At 41.3% G+C, this 19,121-nt stretch overlaps 1 protein-coding gene and 1 long non-coding RNA gene across 3 annotated transcripts; one reads left to right on the forward strand and one right to left on the reverse strand.

Annotated features, from left to right (window-relative positions):
* Positions 1-1,650: 1,650 nt before the first annotated feature.
* On the reverse strand, positions 1,651-14,311 carry LOC114662328 (E3 ubiquitin-protein ligase TRIM16-like). 2 transcript variants are annotated; one of them, XM_051934789.1, is made up of 6 exons: positions 13,606-14,311; positions 11,074-11,169; positions 5,611-5,844; positions 5,371-5,530; positions 3,638-3,691; positions 1,651-2,905 (listed from the first exon to the last, which is right to left on the reverse strand). In XM_051934789.1, the coding sequence occupies exons 1-6, from the start codon at positions 14,191-14,193 to the stop codon at positions 2,370-2,372; spliced, it is 1,668 nt and encodes a 555-aa protein (XP_051790749.1). In that variant the 5' UTR covers positions 14,194-14,311; the 3' UTR covers positions 1,651-2,369. The 2 variants fall into 2 exon arrangements, with proteins under 2 accessions (XP_051790749.1, XP_051790748.1); XM_051934788.1 differs by having other exon boundaries at positions 1,652-2,905; positions 3,638-3,694; positions 13,606-14,266.
* Positions 11,166-11,784, forward strand: LOC127529837 (uncharacterized). The gene is made up of 2 exons (XR_007936451.1): positions 11,166-11,672; positions 11,710-11,784. It is a non-coding gene; the product is annotated as an uncharacterized LOC127529837 (long non-coding RNA).
* Positions 14,312-19,121: the final 4,810 nt, after the last annotated feature.

Below are 19,121 nucleotides of genomic sequence, written 5' to 3' on the forward strand. Positions count from 1 at the left end.
GGATGCATCCCAGGGTGATGTTACCTTTATGGACACCCTCAAGGCATGCTGGGAACTGTAATCCCATAGAGGTGTCTTGTCGGGTTCCATGGATGCCACTAGGCGGTGCTGCAGGGATCTGTGATCTCTACTTTGTGGGGCATCTGCTTGACTGTGAAGTGCTTCCAACAGGCTATACCCCAGCACCAGAAGTACTCCTGGGCCTAAGATAAAAGAAGCCACTTGACCTCGTCCAGGAGAGCTGGTGTCAGATGGAAGAAGGACAAAGCTTGCTTGGAGTGGAAGGAGGAGGAAAAGAGAGAAGAAGAGAGTTGTGCTTGTGTTTATTATTACAACAAAACCTATTTGTAAAGTATTTCATTATAATAAATTTTGTATGTGAACTGGGGACTTGTGTTTGTGAAATTGTGTCTGAGGTTTGGGGTACTACAAGATCCCCTATTGGTCACTATATATATATATTACATACTACAGGGTGGTCCAGATCTAATTATGCAACTGTTTGACTGACAACTGTCTCCCTGCCATTTTGGAATGCAGGGCAGGTGATGCCATCTATCGGCAACAAAAAGAATTTTAAGTGAAATCTCTATGTGCAGGGACGGTGCTGTGAATTCTCTGTGTAAAAAACTTAATAAGTTATAGCATAATGAAAATTGCATAATTAGATCTGGACCACCCTATATACTTATACCTTATACTGTATATCTTGTTTAGTCGTGGGTCCTAGGGTGACCCTATTCCCCTATACTCTTTATTACATAGACTTGAGCAAAATTCTCCCTAATCCCTGTTTTAGTCCTCATATGTTACACTGTCTTTTATATCTATGACCTTAGGGAACAAGAAGAGGTGTTGGTGAGGTAGGGAACGCTTACCTTGTGGTATGAATGTGGATCCCAATGCCCCAGTGCAGTGACGGGGATGCTGTGCTGTAAAAAATGGCACTGTCCTTCAGATGAGATGTAAAAACTGAAGTCCTGACTCTCTGTGGTCATAAAATATCCTTGGGTATCCTTCGTAAAGAGTAGGGTGCATCCCGATGTCCTGGCTAAATTAAATTGTTATTCTGGCCCCCTAATCATCCTCTTTGTCTGATTGGCTATCTCTCTCACCACTTATTAGATAATGTTAATGAGCATACTGGTGCAAAAATGGCCGTCATCGCATCATTCAGGTGGATGCTACACATTAGTGGTGGTTGAAGTGGCTCCCCATTGACTTTGGAAAGCGCTTTGAGTAGTGAGAAAGGCTCTAAATAAATGTAAAGAATTATTATTATTAAAATAGAGTACCAGAACAGGCAGGAGAAAAAGTAACACTTTTATTATGTACTAGCCGTCCCGTGCAGCTCTGTCCACAAAGTAGTGAAACAGGACAGTGAGTAGGGCCCTACCCGGCTCCTCACTTCTGACGTCACACTTCCCCCTTCCCTCGGCCAATCAGAATCTGTCACGGACTATGATTCTTAGCACGATGAGAGAAGTCACAAAATCAACTGGAATATTCAAGCAAATTATAGAAAAAGATACAATCTAAATCCGTTAAGTAGTTCTCTCATTTGCTAGCTAAGTGGATGTAAGATACGCCCCGAAGCTGGTGCATGAGTTAGGAGGGCCCCGCCCCACTCCCCTCGGCCCGCTGCATGCCTCTCGGATTCATGCAAATAAATCGTTACCACAAGCGAACTATGATACATAGCGCAATGAGAAAAGTCGCAAAATCAGCCGGAATGTTCAAGCAAATTCTAGAAATAAACCCAATCTAAATCCGTTAAGTAGTTCTCTCGTGAAAAGTAGACAGAATACAGACAGACAGCACAATCTTGGAAATAATCAGTTCATCTTACATAAGCTATCAGGTGCCTTTCTAAAGTTGCATGTTGATTGGCCTCTGGTCCAGTGTGGTTCAGCATGGCCCTTAAATGGAGTGGAGTAAACAGATAGCATGGCCTGTCTGAATATGTCAGCCGAGAGTGAGAGAGTTTCTTTTCTACCCTGTCTTTAAATTCATCCTGTTTCCCTGATGTACCTCCCAGAGTAACGGGATAGGATAACTCCCTACTTCACTCCAGTCCATGTTTTCCTTCTGGAGGCTGAAACGGTGTCATACATTTGATTTATCCCTTCCATTCCAGGCTATGCTGGACTTTCAGTTCAGCCTACCTGTATTCCCTCAGGTCAGCTGGCCAGAGTGTCTGAAATTTTTCTGTACAAGTTTTAACCTTTAGAAACTACAACAATTCACTTTCTAAAGTATTTGTAAGTGCATACTTTTATCATAATAGTATTACACCATCCTCATGACATATCCCTACTGTCCTTTTCCTGTCTCCCATGATGCATTTGAAACACATTTTAGCACTAAGCCTACTGTTTCACTTGGCAGATTGTCACACTGGACCCATAACAATTAAGAGAAAAGCCTGGATAGAGCAGTTCAGTGAATCTGCCCTCAAACCTGTGAAGAAGCGTCATTGTGTCTGAGATGCTGTAAAACGAGAGAGCACCAGAGGGGTAGTCCAAGTACACCCCAATTCTGGAGGAGCAGGGGGCAATTATTTCTGTTTCCTGTTTATCATGGCGAGCGGAGTAGCTGGAACCAGAGCAAAACAAGCCCCAGGAACTCTTATTGCCTCCCAGATGGCAGTCTTCATCTCCTCCTTTGCGCCCAATCGAATGGTAAGCTACTCCAATGACTGCACGATTCCCAACAGTCTCCACTTCCCAGTAGTAGCGACTCTTGTACAGACCCTCATTGCAGAGGACTTGTAACCAACGATCAAATCTGTCAGGGTGGTCGAAACTGGGACAAGGCTCTGTGCTGTGTGTGACTTTCCTGACATCTTCAGACAACCACAAGTATTCATTTGCTGTGCAAGGGTTCAAGGTGAGTTGACAGGCATCTACAAAAGGTAGAAATTCGGAGGGTTACACATTATTGGAGCAACTGGAAAGACAGAATTAGTTGGATGTATGGAGAGATGAAATGCTGTTAATTACACAATAAAACATGAATAGCCTCAGAAGATAAGGCCAGTCTTGCAACAGAAAATAAATCAGAATTGCATGTTTTTTTCCAGATACTACACTGTGTTGGGCTTTATGAAATGATTTGTGTGCAGATAATTAAGAAAAAAAAAGAAAATGTAAATTGTACAAGTAGGACATTGGGCCACCACTAGCCACCAGAACAGCTTCAGTATAGATTCGGCAAGAACCAGAACTGCACTGAGTGGACACCACACTATTCTTTCATGGTTTCTTCATCAACCGGTGCTTTCATGTGGTTGTCTGAGGTACCACTTTAGTATTTCCCATAATTCTCCAATTGGAAAAAGAACTATTGAGTGAGATGGCCAGAACACAGTATATAATTTATATAATTGACATATTCCTAGTACTATTCTCTGAACACCTAATGTATGTTGCTATTCTCGCATGGGCAGATCTCACAACTACCAAGAAAAATGATTTCACACTAGGGTCAAAGTGATCGCTTAGAATTACTCTGTATTTACTGGAAAGTACTTTGTGAGAATCAGCAGACCTAACAAGTGTCCGTAAAATACACCCCACGGTACTGTATATACACCTTTGAGTGTCAAAGAAATCAGCAATTAGAGAAGTACACTTACATTTTAAAAACTCTTGCTGGCTTTTTGGAAATCTCAGGATGTAAACTGACTCTTCTCCTACAGAACAAAAATGACAAAAGCAAAATATGGGTCACTCTCTACATTGGAATCTTATACTTATTCTTGACTTCCCACACTTGCAAAGCAGTTTGGATAAACACCATAGAGTCTATAGGAAACTGAAATAAATGCTTATGATATAAGGACAAGGACATATCTTAACGAAAGACCTTTAAATGAAAATGTTAGGTAGGTGTATCTAGGAAAGTGGACTCAAATATTGAAATCCCACCGCTGCCTCCATGAGTAACCCAAACTTTAATTGTACTTCATATGTACAATTGCTTCAGTTGCTTAGTATTTTTTGTTCACGTAATTTACACCTGGATGAGATTCCACGTGAGGTTTGTAAAAATTTTTGGTGAAGTTCTTTTTGCTTTGATTATGTTTTGGTACTTGGAACACTGTGTTAATCTCCAAGGGGAAATTGTCTTTTCACATAACCTTTGCTGGGTCAGAGCACAGGGTCAGCCATTGTACAGCGCCCTGGGAGCAATTATCATATTAACGGGCCTTGTACAAAGGCCCAAGGGAGTAGGATCCCTTATGACAGTAATGGGATTTGAACCAGCAACCTTCCAGATACCAGCGTAGATCCTTAGCCTCATGGCCACCTTATGTTAATAGACGAATCAGTAAGAATATCTAACTTCACCCTTTGGTGGACTAGGGTTGTTTTCTGTCTTAAGCCCAAAGTCGCCAGGATAGACAAGAGCTTATTGTAACCAACTGGAGGAGGCAGTGTGTCTGTGATTAATGATAAGTGAAATAGAGGAGTTTCAGTTCACATACAGTTTCTTGAAAGATTTGCTTTCAATTCGATTTCACAATTGTAAAAAGTGAAACTCACTAATATGAGATTTCATGGGGAAATCAAGGGATATGGCTCACCACAGATTTGTTACCAAAGTCTCTTTTCTTGTCAGCCCTCTAGCACTGCCAATTACTCAACTCATTCACCCGGAGGGTTTCACCTTGAACCACTCATTTAGGATCAGAGGTAACACCATTGGTGTTCAGTTTCTCCAATTGCATGAGTCAAAGTTACCCAGGATCCTTTCGGGGCTCATTGGTGGCCACTTGTCCAGTCCAGTGGATGTGTGGTGATTGCAGGTAAGTGTCTGCCCACATCCCCCTTTCTGTGAAATGTGCCATAATGATTTGTGCCCTGCTTTTGTACATGGTGAAGGTTCAATATGACATGAAAATGTATGTGCTAATGGTGTTTATTTCGCTTCTGGCAAACCACAGTTTGTTTTGTGATTTTTTCCCCCTTCAAGTTCAATTTCACACAAATCATCTCCTCATCACTACCTTTGATGGTGGTGGGGGTTGGTTAAGGGTGTTTCACAGTGGATGAATCATCACCGTTGTAGCCCACTGCTCCAAAGACCGGTGCTTAGTAACTGCACAGGTCAAGTTGTGAATCTGCACATTCTCCCTGTGTTAGCTTTAGGTCTATTCTGATGTACTCTGGACCTTCTCATTGTGTGTGTGAGGTTAATGGGTTGTGTATAAGAATGTGCCTCACAAAATGTCCTGGGATAGGTCTGCCTTGGATCCATAGGCTCTGGCTATGAAAGACATGGGCGGATCGATTTATTAGGACAGAACTTAATACATTAAATAATAAGATCAACAATGGCCTGCATGGTCTTGTGTATTTATCACACCTTTCTTGGTTGTTTTCAGTAGCTGACATTTCTTTACTGGTTCCATAGACTCCTTCAGAGAAGACAGCAACTCCTTCAGCTCCTTAATAGAGATGTCATTGCAAATAGTGAGGGACAGCAACTCTTCATCTCCAGGAGGGACAGGAGGGCATGGAAAATTCTACATCAGGAAAGCAGAAAGAATAGACTTATAACCAAATAACTGGGCCTTTACTGAGAGCCTTTTGCTGACACCCTCACCTGGAGGAAGTGGATTTGGTCCTCGACCCGTGCCAGCTCTGACAGCTCTGTGTCTCTCTTCTTCAGTTCTTCAATCTCCTTCTCCAGCTGCTCCTTGACGCCTTCCACCTTCTTCACTTCCCTCTCTGCCTGGTCTCTGATCAGCTCGCTCACTTTCTTACTGGCCTCTTCCATGGACTGGATGACCTCATGGAATGCTGCTTCACTGTCCTGCATTTCTTTTTCTGCGGAGACCTAAGTAAAATAAGAGATCAAAATTAAACCAATTCAGTTTTAAAGCAAGAAGATGTCTATTCTTTTTAAGTGCATTCACATCTCTCTCTCTATATATATATAAAATCCAATGTATGTATGTCTGTCTGTCTATCTGTCTGTCCGCTTTTCATGAGAGAACTACTTAACGGATTTAGATCAGATTTTTCTCTACAATTTGCTTGAACATTCTGGTTGATTTTGCGACTTCTTTTATCGCTCTAAGTATCATAGTTCACTTACAGTACCAATTTATTTGCGCGAATCCAAGAGACACGCAGCGGGCTGAGGGAAAGGGGGAAAGGGCCCTTCTTACTCATGTGCCAGCCTTGGGGTGTACCTTATATCCACTTAGCTAGTGAACAAGAGAACAACTTAACAGATTTAGATCTGTTTTTTTTCTAGAATTTGCTTGAACATTCCTGTTGATTTTGCAACTTCTATCATTGTGCTAAGCATCATAGTTCGCTTGCAGGAGTAATATATTTGCGCTAATCCGAGACAGAGGCTGCGGGCCAAGGGGAGGGGGAAGAGTGACGTCAGGAGTGGGGAGCCGGGCAGGGCCCTCCTCACTGTCCTGTTTCACTTCTACGCGGGCGAAGCTGAGGAGGACGGCTAGTACAGTATAACATGAAAAGCACTCACTTCAGTCGCCCTGTTTGTCTGTCTGCCCACAAGAAACAACTCAAGTCTCACTGGACAAAGAGCATATATAGTGTGAAAAAATATGTTCTATGTACATTACACTAAAAATCTATCCCAGAATGAAGACTGCAACAAATACAACAGATACTATGATCCAGTAAATTTTAGAAATTTCTCAGCGCTTGATTCAGCTTCTTTTTGTTCATAGTTGTTCCCATTTTGGATTTTCCAAAGTGCTGAATCATATTTTACACTTATTTTTATTAATATTATTTTCACTTTAATAGAATAACTTACCATTTCTGTTTCTATTTTGTTTTTGTCTGGCAACCATTACTATGCACAGCATCTGACATAATGTTTTATAAAACTTTTGTTTTATATTTCTAGTGCAGTTCACTTTGCAACAGGTAAGCCATGGCATCAGATTTCACTTTCAGTTTTGAACTCCTGCATCATCTGATTTAGATAATAATAATAATAATAATAATTCATTACATTTATATAGCGCTTTTCTCAGTACTCAAAGCGCTATCCACACAGATTACCATTTTGCTTTTGTGTTTTGTTTGCCTTATCGTTTGTCACTTTGGCTCTTTTTACAACAATTTGTTGCTAAATGTGACCATATCTTGGTTTCTTTGTGCTCCTAATATCCTTCAGCAGCTACATGTCATAACACTACAGAATGCGTCTGCAGAAATGGCATAATTAATGTCACCAATGTGACAAAACGGCACATCAGTCAAGTCACTGTCCAAGTTTATGGATATTCTAAAAAAAAAACACAAAATCCATTGCATGTGTTTGTGTGCAGTTCAAATGTTTTTGAATTCCTGTCTCTTCAAGTTTGTCTCCTTACTATTATTCTTTGATTAGTGTTTTGGTAGTGATGAATGACAGGACAGATCTCTGGTTTCAACTTTGCCTTCAGTTAACATTTCCTCTCCCAGCAATCCCCTTTTCTCAGTCAGCCTTCCCATATGTAAGGCATAAACATTGGATAAACATTGGTAGAACACACAAGTACAAATGAGCAAAGAGGAAAGACTCTGAGCCTCACTATCCTTCTGCTTAGTCCAGTCAGCTTAGTGAGGTGGCTGCTCTATGTATTATCTCAAGATGAATACTGGCAGGTGAATAAAAGGATCAGGTGATGAAAGACAAAGAGTCAAAAGCAAAATTATGATCCATAGGCAGAAAGAGCAAAACGTACAGCAACCAAATCCAAAAGGCAAGGTTCAAAGATACAGTTACTAGAAAAGAGCTCTGTAACAAAAAAAGTGTTATTATCAGCAACATAGCCACAGAAAAAACATAAAATGCTTGCAACATCACAAATATAACATGAAAACAATTTCATAGAGTCAAATATTGAAATAATTAAGTACACAATGATTCAAAATGAAACAATAAGTAAAAAAATATATTTACCACTCCAGTTACCTCAAAAGCAATTCAGCCAAAACGGCTCTGCTACTCAACCCCTGGACTTCCTTTTTCTTTCCTTCTTTGGGAAAATGGCATAACATGGTTCACAGATGCTTCCAAAGTTTAGATAGATAGATAGATAGATAGATAGATAGATAGATAGATAGATAGATAGATAGATAGATAGATAGATAGATAGATAGATAGATAGATAGATAGATAGATAGATAGATAGATACTTTATATAGCACCTTTAAATAATGTGTCATCCTTTGTATATTTGTTTGTGTTTCTTTACTACTTCCTATGATGCAAAATGAGGACAGCCTAGTATAATGAGTTTTACATTGGATTTCTTTAGAATGTCTTTTTTGTTTTAAACTGCATTTCTTAGCACTCATAATCATTAAACATTCTACAGAACTTTCTTTCTTTCTTTCTTTCTTTCTTTCTTTCTTTCTTTCTTTCTTTCTTTCTTTCTTTCTTTCTTTCTTTCTTTCTTACAGTTCTGGCCACACTACCTCCCTGCCAGATCAGCATTTTCCCCAAATCACCTGCTCCAAGCTTTAAACACCACTGAAGTTTGCAGTGCCATTCAAAGGAGGAGTTTAAAAGGAGGCAGGCCCTGGGGAGGCGGGTCCAGAGGGAGGTGGGCCCTGATGGAGGCGGGCCCTAAGGGAGGCAGGCCCTGAGAGGGCAGGCCCTTGTTATTTTTGGGTCAAGTACAGAATAAATATGTGTGTTTTGCTGCTTTTTTTATGAAAAATCACTTTGTTGTAATGAATTTTGCAGATAAAATGGACTTTGCTGTAAGGAGGTATTTTTAACCATAAAAACAAGCATTTGATTAAAGCAAAGTTCATTCGAATAGAATTTGAACTGTATTATTCATTATTTAGCAGGTTGTTCCAAGGATGCACGGTGTTGCTGGAGTATTGCTGTCATGAACCAATTTTGTTTTTCATTTATTTTGAAAAAAAAATTTTCATTAACCTAAGAGCTTCCTGTCAGGTTGTGTTTCTTCAGGTTCTTCTGAGGTTAATTAGATTCTTTAAATCCTTTGAATATTATTTGTTATTTTCACTAACTGGAATTCTCCAATACCATTTGTGCGTGGTTGCAATGTAGTTGTCAAGATTTCACAACTACCTGCATCATTATAAATAGCTTCTGGGTTGGCAATTTAGTATTCGACTTTGTTATAATATTGTAGAAAAAAAATTTTCTCTGCACTTCATGTTTGATTTTGGCTTTGACCCCAAATTTGTTTACAGATCTTGTTCTTGTCTAATCCTTGGTCTTGTCACAGAGTATGATTGTTCTCTCTGGTTTTGACCTTCACTTTTGTGTTGACTTCTCTTCCTTGTCTTTCCTAATTCCTGCCAGTTGTCTGCAGAGAAGAGAACAATTATGCTCTAAAGCCTGTATCACAATATCTTTTATATGTGGAGTAAATGTTTTGTCTCATGACTAGTACGTCTCTTTTGGGCAAAAATGTGCCTTGCCTCAGCCGGTATTATTTAACCTATCTGGCCTGCTTTTCAGAGATGTTTGCTTCTCGGAAGTAGCAATTACACAATGCTTAGATGGACTCCACACTATGATGCCTAAGTGCTTGTGTCACTTTCCAAGGGGAGTTTAACCAACATAAAATGTTTAAAGGTTTCTATGGTCATTATTGTCACATGTACAGAGTGCAGTGAAATTCTTACTTGCATATGCTAATCAGAATGAAACAGGTCGCCATTCTCCAGTGCCTTAATCAACGAGTATTACTGCCTTACCTTGAAACTTCTGTCTTCTTCACTCTCAGAACAACATGTTGCCAAGTTCACGTGGCATTTAACCTGTGATAGATGGCCAGCAACTCGACCGAGCCGGGATGCCCAGAGACTGGAAGGAGAGGGAAAGGCAACTATTTTAGGACATTGCCTCTCCCAAGACTCTAGATGGCAGCTTCCCTACAGTATAGCGGTGCCCTGGATTCCCGTAAGGCACTATGGGATATGGAGTTCAGCATCACAGCCCTTCTGGGTACCGTGGGTGCTGCCAGGAGATTCTGTAGGACACTGGGAGACAATGTTCTAGTACTAGTATGTCACGTGGATGGAAGCCCCGAAGTACTTCCGGGCTGATTTACAAACTTGAGTTTTCCATCTTACCCCGGAAGTGCTGGCAGGTCACATGGACGGAAGACCAGAAGCACTTTTGGGTTTGGGACTATATAAAGGACTGCTGAAAAACCAGCAGATGAGCCTGAGTCGGGAGGAGGTGGACAACACTTTCTGGGAGGTGCCAAGGAGGAAAAAAGATTGAGAAGATTTGTGGTTATTGTGATCTGTGCTTTATTTATCTGTTTATAGTGGCTGTGGTGCTTGGAGGGCACTGTACACAAAGAAAATAATTAAAGAATACTTCTTAGTGCTTTTACCTGGTGTCCTGTGTGTCTGTCTTTTGGGTTTAAGGGGCAACAGTGACTCCTAGCATCCACAAGCCCTCTTCGACACAAATCATTCTAACAAATCCTGCTGTTTAGAAAAAAAATATCCTGCCTCTTCTGTATTCAAGTTGAACCATTGCTTCAGGGAGCTACTATTGTCTAAACATTGTCACACACTAGGAGGGAGCTGAGTGGACCAAGTGGAGGTAGTTTCCCACCAGGCCAAGGGGGTGGCAGGGTGCACTAAACCTACCTCTGTTATCTCTGCAGGCCAAACACGGGAAAACCTGCCTGATTCAACATCACTTCTGGTTGCGGCCAGATGACATCACTTCTGCCTTTCGGCTTATAAAGCCGCCATCTTTTCTCAAATGTTCAATTCAGTTCAGGACTCAAAACAGAGCACATGAGTGCTACTTCAAAACCTTTTTGCAGTCAGCAACAATATATGGGTGGCTGCCCCAAACCTTTTTGTGTGTGTCAAAGCTGTTCATTTCACAACATGAATAGCCAAGGTAAAGCCAGTTTAAAAATGACACCCCATTACCCTGCAAAAATATCCACTCAAGAAGATTATGCGCAAAGGCAGAATATTAGAAATACCATTCCTCTTCATACAATAATGAAATGGTGGACACACTTTTATTATAATCTGGAGTGACACATGAGCTCCATTTCCAGCATGAATCTCTCACCTTGATCAAGTCCGCGGCCTTCAACACCTCTTCCAATTTCTTCTCTCTTTCCTGGACTCTCTGCTGGATTTCGGTCTGTGCCGTCTTTAACTGGGCCTGGGTGGTCAAAGGGAGATTCTTTCATTACTGATGCAGCATTTACAACAAAGGTGAAACTACTGTAAATTAAATAAACCTTAACAAATGCCTGTGTTCCGTATGGTCAATGAATTTACATTTACAGTAGACAGTTTGGTCAATCCATTCTTAGGTTATGTCCACTTTACTACATTACCACATTTACTTTAAATGAAAATGATCTCTGTGTTTTCACGTCATTTACAAAAGTAAATTCATCTACACTAAAATGACTGCAAATGTTTATGATGCAAATGTTTTCCAATATTGGGCACCCATGCATTGACGGAAAAAAATCCTTGAAGTGGTGGTAAAGCCACTGGCCATGGGGTTTATCACAAAACTGTAATGGCCGGTAAATTATTTGTGCATGTATGCAGCATTCAGACACAATTTAGAAGCATACAGGTAAGCAACATGCACTATGGAAAGCAACTCCTCTATGTCTGCTATTTTCGAATATGGTTTTCTTCTGTAATGTTGTGAACTAGGAGTCCAAAAGTACACAATTCCAATCAGTTCCACTACATTTCCAGAAATGCCCACTTGAGAGGGGTATACCACCAAACACTGGCTAAATATAAGGGCAACACATCCATCCATCTATCCATTTTCCAACCTGCTGAATCCAAACACAGGGTCACAGGGTTCTGCTGGAGCCAATCCCAGCCAACACAGGGCACAAGGCAGGAACCAATCCTGGGCAGGGTGCCAACTTACCGCAGGGCACACACACCCACACACCAAGCACACACTAGGGACAATTTAGGATTGCCAATCCACCTAACCTGCATGTCTTTCGACTGTGGTAGGAAACCGGAACACCCAGAGAAAACCCACACAGACACGGGGAGAACATGCAAACTCCACGCAGGGACGACCCGGGAAGTGAACCCAGGTCTTCTTACTGCGAGGCAAGGGCAACACATAATCTTTATAAAAAGAAAAAGGTGTATTTCCACAAAATGCTTGTAACAAGAATGAAGCTCCATCAAACACAAAAGGCAAAATGGAGTTGCCTAAAACCCAAAGCAATTCCGGTGAACAAGGTCCCAGTACAGAAATCCAGAGACATAATTAAAATGAGCAGAGCAGGAGGTCAAATAATCGGGAAATCACAAATGGAACAGTAAAGCACAGGTAAACTCATCACTCCCATGCACCATCAGGATTTAATGGGTGTTGGGCAGTTCCTAGTGGTGATTGGCAGGTGACTCCGCCTCTTGGAGGACCACACACAAAACAAATGGAATATAACACTGGCAGTTTATAGACAAGATCAAAAGCAAAGAATAGTGCACATGATCAACAAAAGCAACATTAACATCAATAAATGGCACACATGGCACAAAACTTTGAACCCGAGCCAGGGAAACATGACATGTGAAGGCGACCAGTCAGGGAATGAGATGTTGTAAGGGGCAGGACCCAATCAGGGAAAGGCTACATAATAAGCATGAACTAATCAGAGAGGGGTTAGAGTTTGTGATTTCAAAAGTCTGCGTTTTCACCCATCTATATTACAAAGTCAAGCAGGCATTTTCAGAAGTATACGGCTCTGAAGAGTTTTTCGGGAGTTAAAAACATCAGGGTAGTGTGGATGAAAAGACAGAAACAGACAGTAATGTGCAGATTTTTAAATGAAAATGAAGTAGTGTGGACCTATCCATTGTGAGACGTTCAGCCCAGACACAACCACATGGACACCAACTCTTCATAATGACACAAGTTTTCATTTAAACAAGTGTCAACAAACACCAGTCCCATACACAGCACAGTGCTCCCGCACCACAACACCCTTCCTTGGGTCTTTCACTGTCCATGGGCCTCCTTTCCTTTCTTCATGGGAGCTTCGTCCTGCACCCACTCCCGACTCTAGCTCCCTGATTGTAGGAAGGCGGCCCCTTTTATTCCCACCCGGATGTGCTCCAGGTGCCTGGTGTGGCGGAAGTGCTGCCCTTGCACCTGGAAGCACTCCGGTCATTCCTGGAAAGTCCTTCTTCCACCTGCCCAGGTGTGGCGGAAGTGCAGGTTTCCCGGGCTCCTCGATGCTCAGGGCGCCCCCTGGCAATGGCCACGGGTCCCAATAGGTTTGAGCCTCCTGGCTCCGTCCCTGTGTTCCCTTCTTTATCCAGGATGGTTGCCCCCTTGTGGCCCGGGGGACGAATAAACTACCTCCTGGTCCTTCCAGGTGTCCTGGCTGGGTCTGCTCCCCAGCCTCCTGTGACACCATATACGGTCAACATACACTTTCACATGGTCAATAAAGGTCTGTGCATTTACATGGGGTCAATAAGTTTTACTTATTGTATACTTACTATGGTCACAATAGTCAACAGTGCTCTATCAGGGTCATGGCTTAGATATTCCACTGCTGGAATTCCCACCTTCCTTCATCCCACCCTTATACATCACCTGTTTCTCCACTTGCTCCATCTCCAGCGTTGCGGTGTCATGGCTCTTGTGTTCTGTCAACACACAGCTGTAACAAAGAGACAACCGGTCAGTTCTGCAGAAAAACTCAATGGGTTTCTGATGTCTTAAGCAGAGCTCCTGGGGCAGACGAGCCACCGGATCATCCAGCTTGTGCTTCTTAAATGCTTCAGAGTTTCTATGAGGCTGAATGTGAGTCTCGCAGAAGAAGGCCTGGCAGGTTAAGCAGTACTTCACAGCTTTTTGCTTCTTATCAGTGCAGACATCACACTCCAGATCTCCAGGACCTGCACAGCTTTCCTCAGGTGGGAGGCTGACCTCCATCTGTTTTAATTTTCCCATGACTTCTGCCAGCATGGCATTTCTGGACAGGACAGGCCGGGAGCTGAAGACTTCATTGCACTGGGGACACTTGTAGCCCTCTGCCTGATCACTCTGATCCCAGTGTTTATTAATGCAGTTAGTGCAGAAGTTGTGTCCACAGGGGGTCGAGACAGGGTCCTGCAGAATCCCCTGACACATGGAGCAGTTGAACATTTCCTGTAACATCGACAGCCGAGCTTCTGCCATTGTGCGGCAGTCAGGCAGAGGAATGACTTCTAAATAAAAGAAAGTAAAACCAACGTTCCAATTTCCAGGAAATTGTCAGGCGTGGTCTTGAGCAGGAGCCAAATGCTTGGGAATTGCTTCACATAGGAGTGATCCCATATGTTACCAGCACTGTGTCAGCTTTATATTTTAATGAGTGAACGCAGCAGGAAAACACAACTTCAGCTACTCCATTACAGAAGAAACAAAGAAACTTCTGAGAAGTTGGAAAAGTGTGATTAAACTATAAAAAATAGTAATTTAAAAGGTCATCAGGGGACAGATCTCTAGACGCAAGATATTTATAAGTGCAAAACGGCGCTGATCATTGCCGGCCATGGGATCAACCTCCCTGGGAATACTATCTAGTGAAGCTTTATCATTGAATCTAAAATTATAGACTGATTTATAAGGAACAAGGAAAACCAACATGTAACGAGTCATTGCTCTCTGGTGACATGTGTCACACGCATGCGCATAAGGAGCATCTGCAAGGTTCTAGCATTGTGATCCCTCTGCTCCAAGTATCTGAGGGATTTGCCATCACTTTTCATCAACAGACTGAAGGATGAGTCAGGAGATGATTTCTAACATCACTTCTGGGTTTTGCAACACCAGAAGTTAGCGTTCATTTACAAACCAACCTCCAAGAAGGACACATCTCCAACGGGAGAATAACTTATTAGAGGAACCTGAAACTCAGGAGAGCTGACTAATATAACCTGTAAACAGGCAACAGATGGCCTGGTATTTTAGTTGGACTTGTAAGTGCTGGAGTGGACAGACTGGCATTTACTTTTATAATAATTGTTCAATATATTGTTCATTTGATTTTATTTGTTGTTGATGGTTCTTTAATGTACATAATATAAAAATATAATCATTGCCTTGCAGTTTACTGCTCAATGGAATCACGGATAATATCCTACTATTCTGGGAGGCCATAATAGGAGGAACACAGGAGTGGAGGTGTAACCTTCAATTCTTGTCCCAGTCAGGATGAAAGAATAATGGATAAACAGGGGGAGGTTGAATATTATGAGCAATTCATCCCCCAGCAGGAGAGATGGCAGTATTCATCTGGCTCGCTCCCGAATTGGACACTTGCTGGGTTGCCTGTGAATTGTGGTGCAGAAGGGGCACCCCTGTCAGGGTCCTTGGGTGCCACCAGAGGTGCTACAGGAGGGGAACCTTCTGTGTGGCCCAAAAGTGCATTCGGTGTGCAATACTGAGGCACTGGAAGTACTCCCAACCCCACATAAAAGGAGCTGATTTGCTTCATACAAGTGATACAGAGTCGGGAGGGAGTAAATGACGCTTGTGAAGGAGGAAGGGAAGGAGATGGAAGCTGTTGGTTTACTATTTAGTCCATTGTTGAGTTGATTAAAAAGACTGTAAAGGTACTGTTAATAATGAATCATTATTAAATTGAACTGGAACTTGTCGGTGGGTGAGCTGTGTTTGGTGAAGGGGGACTGAAGCGTCCCCTGGTGGTCACAGACTTTACTTTTTGTTTTTTTTCCCTTGATTTCATGCTCATTTAACAAGGTCCCTGGACATTCCCAAGCCCTTTACACTCTTCTTCTTCATTCTTATTTTACACATGACAAACAAGAATGTTTAAAATACATATCTCCGTTTTATTTAATAAAAAAAACACAAATCAGCTTACCTCTTTACTTCCGTTTCTATGGTACCTTTTCCATAAACCTTAGGGATAAAACCTGACCAAAACTGCAGAATAGTTGGCATTTTGTGTTTTACAGTAGTTTTAGGGTTGAATAACCTGCTTTCCATTTTCTGTATACTTTTTCTCTGTAAATTATGTTAATTCATCAAATCATAATATAGAAGGCCATGCTAATGTGGAAAAAGGAACACTATTAGGGCAGGCAGGTCCTGCACTGATGTTAGGTGGGCATGGAGTATTGTACGCAGAGACAACTGAGCAGGAGAAAGAAAGAAAGAAAGAAAGAAAGAAAGAAAGAAAGAAAGAAAGAAAGAAAGAAAGAAAGAAAGAAAGAAAGAAAGAAAGAAAGAAAGAAAGAAAGAAAGAAAGAAAGAAGCTGGAAGAGAGAGCAACAGAGGGAAAAGCTGAAAATGGTAACACCTCTGATTGCTAGATGGCACACATACCATGACAAAAACATGTTCGATTATGATGTCCATCCAAGAGAACAGGCATCTAAAAGAATGCCTTGGAGAGCAGACATTATAAGGCTTACAGAAGGTTTTTGGACATGGAAACCACTGGAGGTAGCCCTAGATAGATAGATAGATAGATAGATAGATAGATAGATAGATAGATAGATAGATAGATAGATAGATAGATAGATAGATAGATAGATAGATAGATAGATAGATAGATAGATAGATAGATAGATAGATAGATAGATAGATAGATACTTTATTAATCCCAAGGGGAAATTCACATAATCCAGCAGCAGCATACTGATACAAAAAACAATATTAAATTAAAGAGTAATAAAAATGCAGGTAAAAACAGATGTGTTTGATTCAAAAGACTACTTCACTTCCTGGCTGCTAGAGTCCATTGGCCTTAATGCATAGCTGCCTACAAGTCTTGGATGTGCCAGAGCCAGCGGATAGAGCTTTGCTACCAGATTAGCGTAGTGAGGTGGAGCCTGGCAGTGTGTATGAGTAGACAAAGGGATAAAGCAGTTGGGAGTGCATGGAGCTTCAGAACACCTGAGCAGTATGGTGGAAATGATCACTGGAGATCACTCACCAACAGGCACCAGCAGTCATCACAAAGTGGCTACTTCCATTTCTATGTCTTTCACAAATCCCCAACACCTCCCAAAATCAGAGAATTACATTATTGTGACCAAAAGATGAAAAAATGCCACAGAAAGAATGGACCAAGAGGTCAAGTTCAAACGGACTGTCAGTAAACATGCAAAGGTTAGAGCCGAACGATCAGGAGAAACAGAATCTGAAACCAAAGCGTAAGTCAAGAATCTTAGACAAAAGACATTGCCACAAAGTTCATTAAAGTGTTTCCTGAATTAATTTAGTATAAAGAAATGTCATTGATTTTGTTTGAAATCCAATAGCTTAGACATCATGTGCATTTCACTATCATCTTAAACAGTGTGTAGTGATGATAGCACCAAAATAAATTAAAAAAAAAAAAAAGGAAAAAAACGTAATTTTATGTAAAATGGATCCCATTATGTCAGAAGAGGGACCTGGGGCCTCATGTATAAACGGTGCGTACGCACAGAAATGTTGCGTACGAACCTTTCCACGCTCAAATCGCGATGTATAAAACCTAAACTTGGCGTAAAGCCACGCACATTTCCACGGTAACTCATTCCTTGGCGTATGCAATTTCTCCGCTCGGTTTTGCAGACTGGTGGCACCCAGCGTCAAAGCTGTGCTACTGTTCCTGTGTGGTTACCCTTTCTTAGATCCACATCCACGGCGGCGGCTTTATCAAATACACTGAAATTAACCGCATATCGTTCATAAATTTAATGCATCTGATTGTAATTAACCTGTAACAATATAATGGTCCACAGAATGGTCAAACTACTGTTCCTGTGTGCTCATCCTTTCTTTCTTAGCTCCACATTCCTGACGCGGCTTTATAAATACACTGAAATTAACTGCATATTGTTTATTAGTGTAATGCATCTGATTGTAATTAACCTGCTGCAATATAATGGTCCAGGGAATAGCCATAGTATTCCAAATACCAGAACTGCTTTAGCGTTGTTACGCTCACTGCATCTTGTTCTTCTTTTTGCTGTTCCCGTTAAGGGTTGCCACTGCGGATCATCTTTTTCCATATTACTCTCACTGCACCACTCGGAGTATTTATATCACTGCATCTGAGTGTGAATCACAGCAGCAGATGATCGGAAAGAGAATTATCGGTATACAGTTTCAAGTACACACTATCTTAACCACGGCAAAAAGCGTCAAACCCTTTCCTGTACGGACCTCGCGTTTCAGAAACAGTTTCATCCCAAGAACTATAAACGCACTCAATCACCTCACTGTAAACTTACACTACAGTTATAATATTGCACAACCTGCGCTACTTTATAAAGTGCGTATGATGGCAATATCATTTTTAAGATGAAATGCAGCAAAATGTGTTGCTTATAGTATACAGATAAAACTTTAACTTCATTTAAATAATCTGTATTGCTAATAATTAAACATGTGAGGACATGGTGCCGCAGCGTATAGCTAGTTCAAGGATAGCTCCTGCCTTGCGCTGTATTCTTGCTGGTGCTGACGCGACACTGGAAGGATTGACGAATAGAATAATTAAACATGTACTACGAAGATATTTCAATGTTCCTTAAAAGTTTTGAAGAATCGGCGTTCTAAGCTTACAAATGGCTTAACGTCTATTACAGAGCTGATTGTGTGGCGATTGGAGAAAGAAAAGTATGGACAGGAATTGGAGGTTAGTACGTTTGAAAGAGATAGTACTTCTGTAATAAATTATTTCATCGAAGGTCACACATGGTGCAGCAAGCCTCTTGCGTGAGCTATGAACAATCACTGCGCCACCGTGTTCCCATATTTAATAACATGCTTTCATTCCGATCATCATGAAAATGATATCACGTATACATCTCAGTATTTTAATTATTCAGAGAGCTGTAATATCTCGAATGTAATGCATTCTGTGTCCTGTCGGAGAAAGAGAAAGAACGGAAGCACGTAGTGATTCACACACACAGAGCACATAGAAGATCAAACACAGAAAAAAGCATTTAACATGCTACTTGAGAAACTAGTAAAATAAACGATTTTAAGATGAAGTTTATGATGTTCTACTTTAATGGCAAAATAAACTACGTGATTAAAGTGGAAATTTCGAGATTAAAGTTGACATTTCGTGCTTTTTTCCCACTGTGTGCCTATGT

This window comes from Erpetoichthys calabaricus, chromosome 12 (genome assembly GCF_900747795.2).
Source record: "Erpetoichthys calabaricus chromosome 12, fErpCal1.3, whole genome shotgun sequence".
NCBI lineage: Eukaryota > Metazoa > Chordata > Cladistia > Polypteriformes > Polypteridae > Erpetoichthys > Erpetoichthys calabaricus.

Excerpts from the sequence above, each read along its gene's own strand:
- LOC114662328 (XM_051934788.1), bottom strand. The coding sequence starts at position 14,193 with ATGGCAGAAGCTCGGCTGTCGATGTTACAGGAAATGTTCAACTGCTCC. Across the intron at positions 5,531-5,610 it reads ACCAAATCCACTTCCTCCAG|AATTTTCCATGCCCTCCTGT; the intron begins GTGAGGGTGTCA and ends TTCCTGATGTAG. Across the intron at positions 3,695-5,370 it reads ACTGAAAACAACCAAGAAAG|GAGAAGAGTCAGTTTACATC; the intron begins GTGTGATAAATA and ends TTTGTTCTGTAG.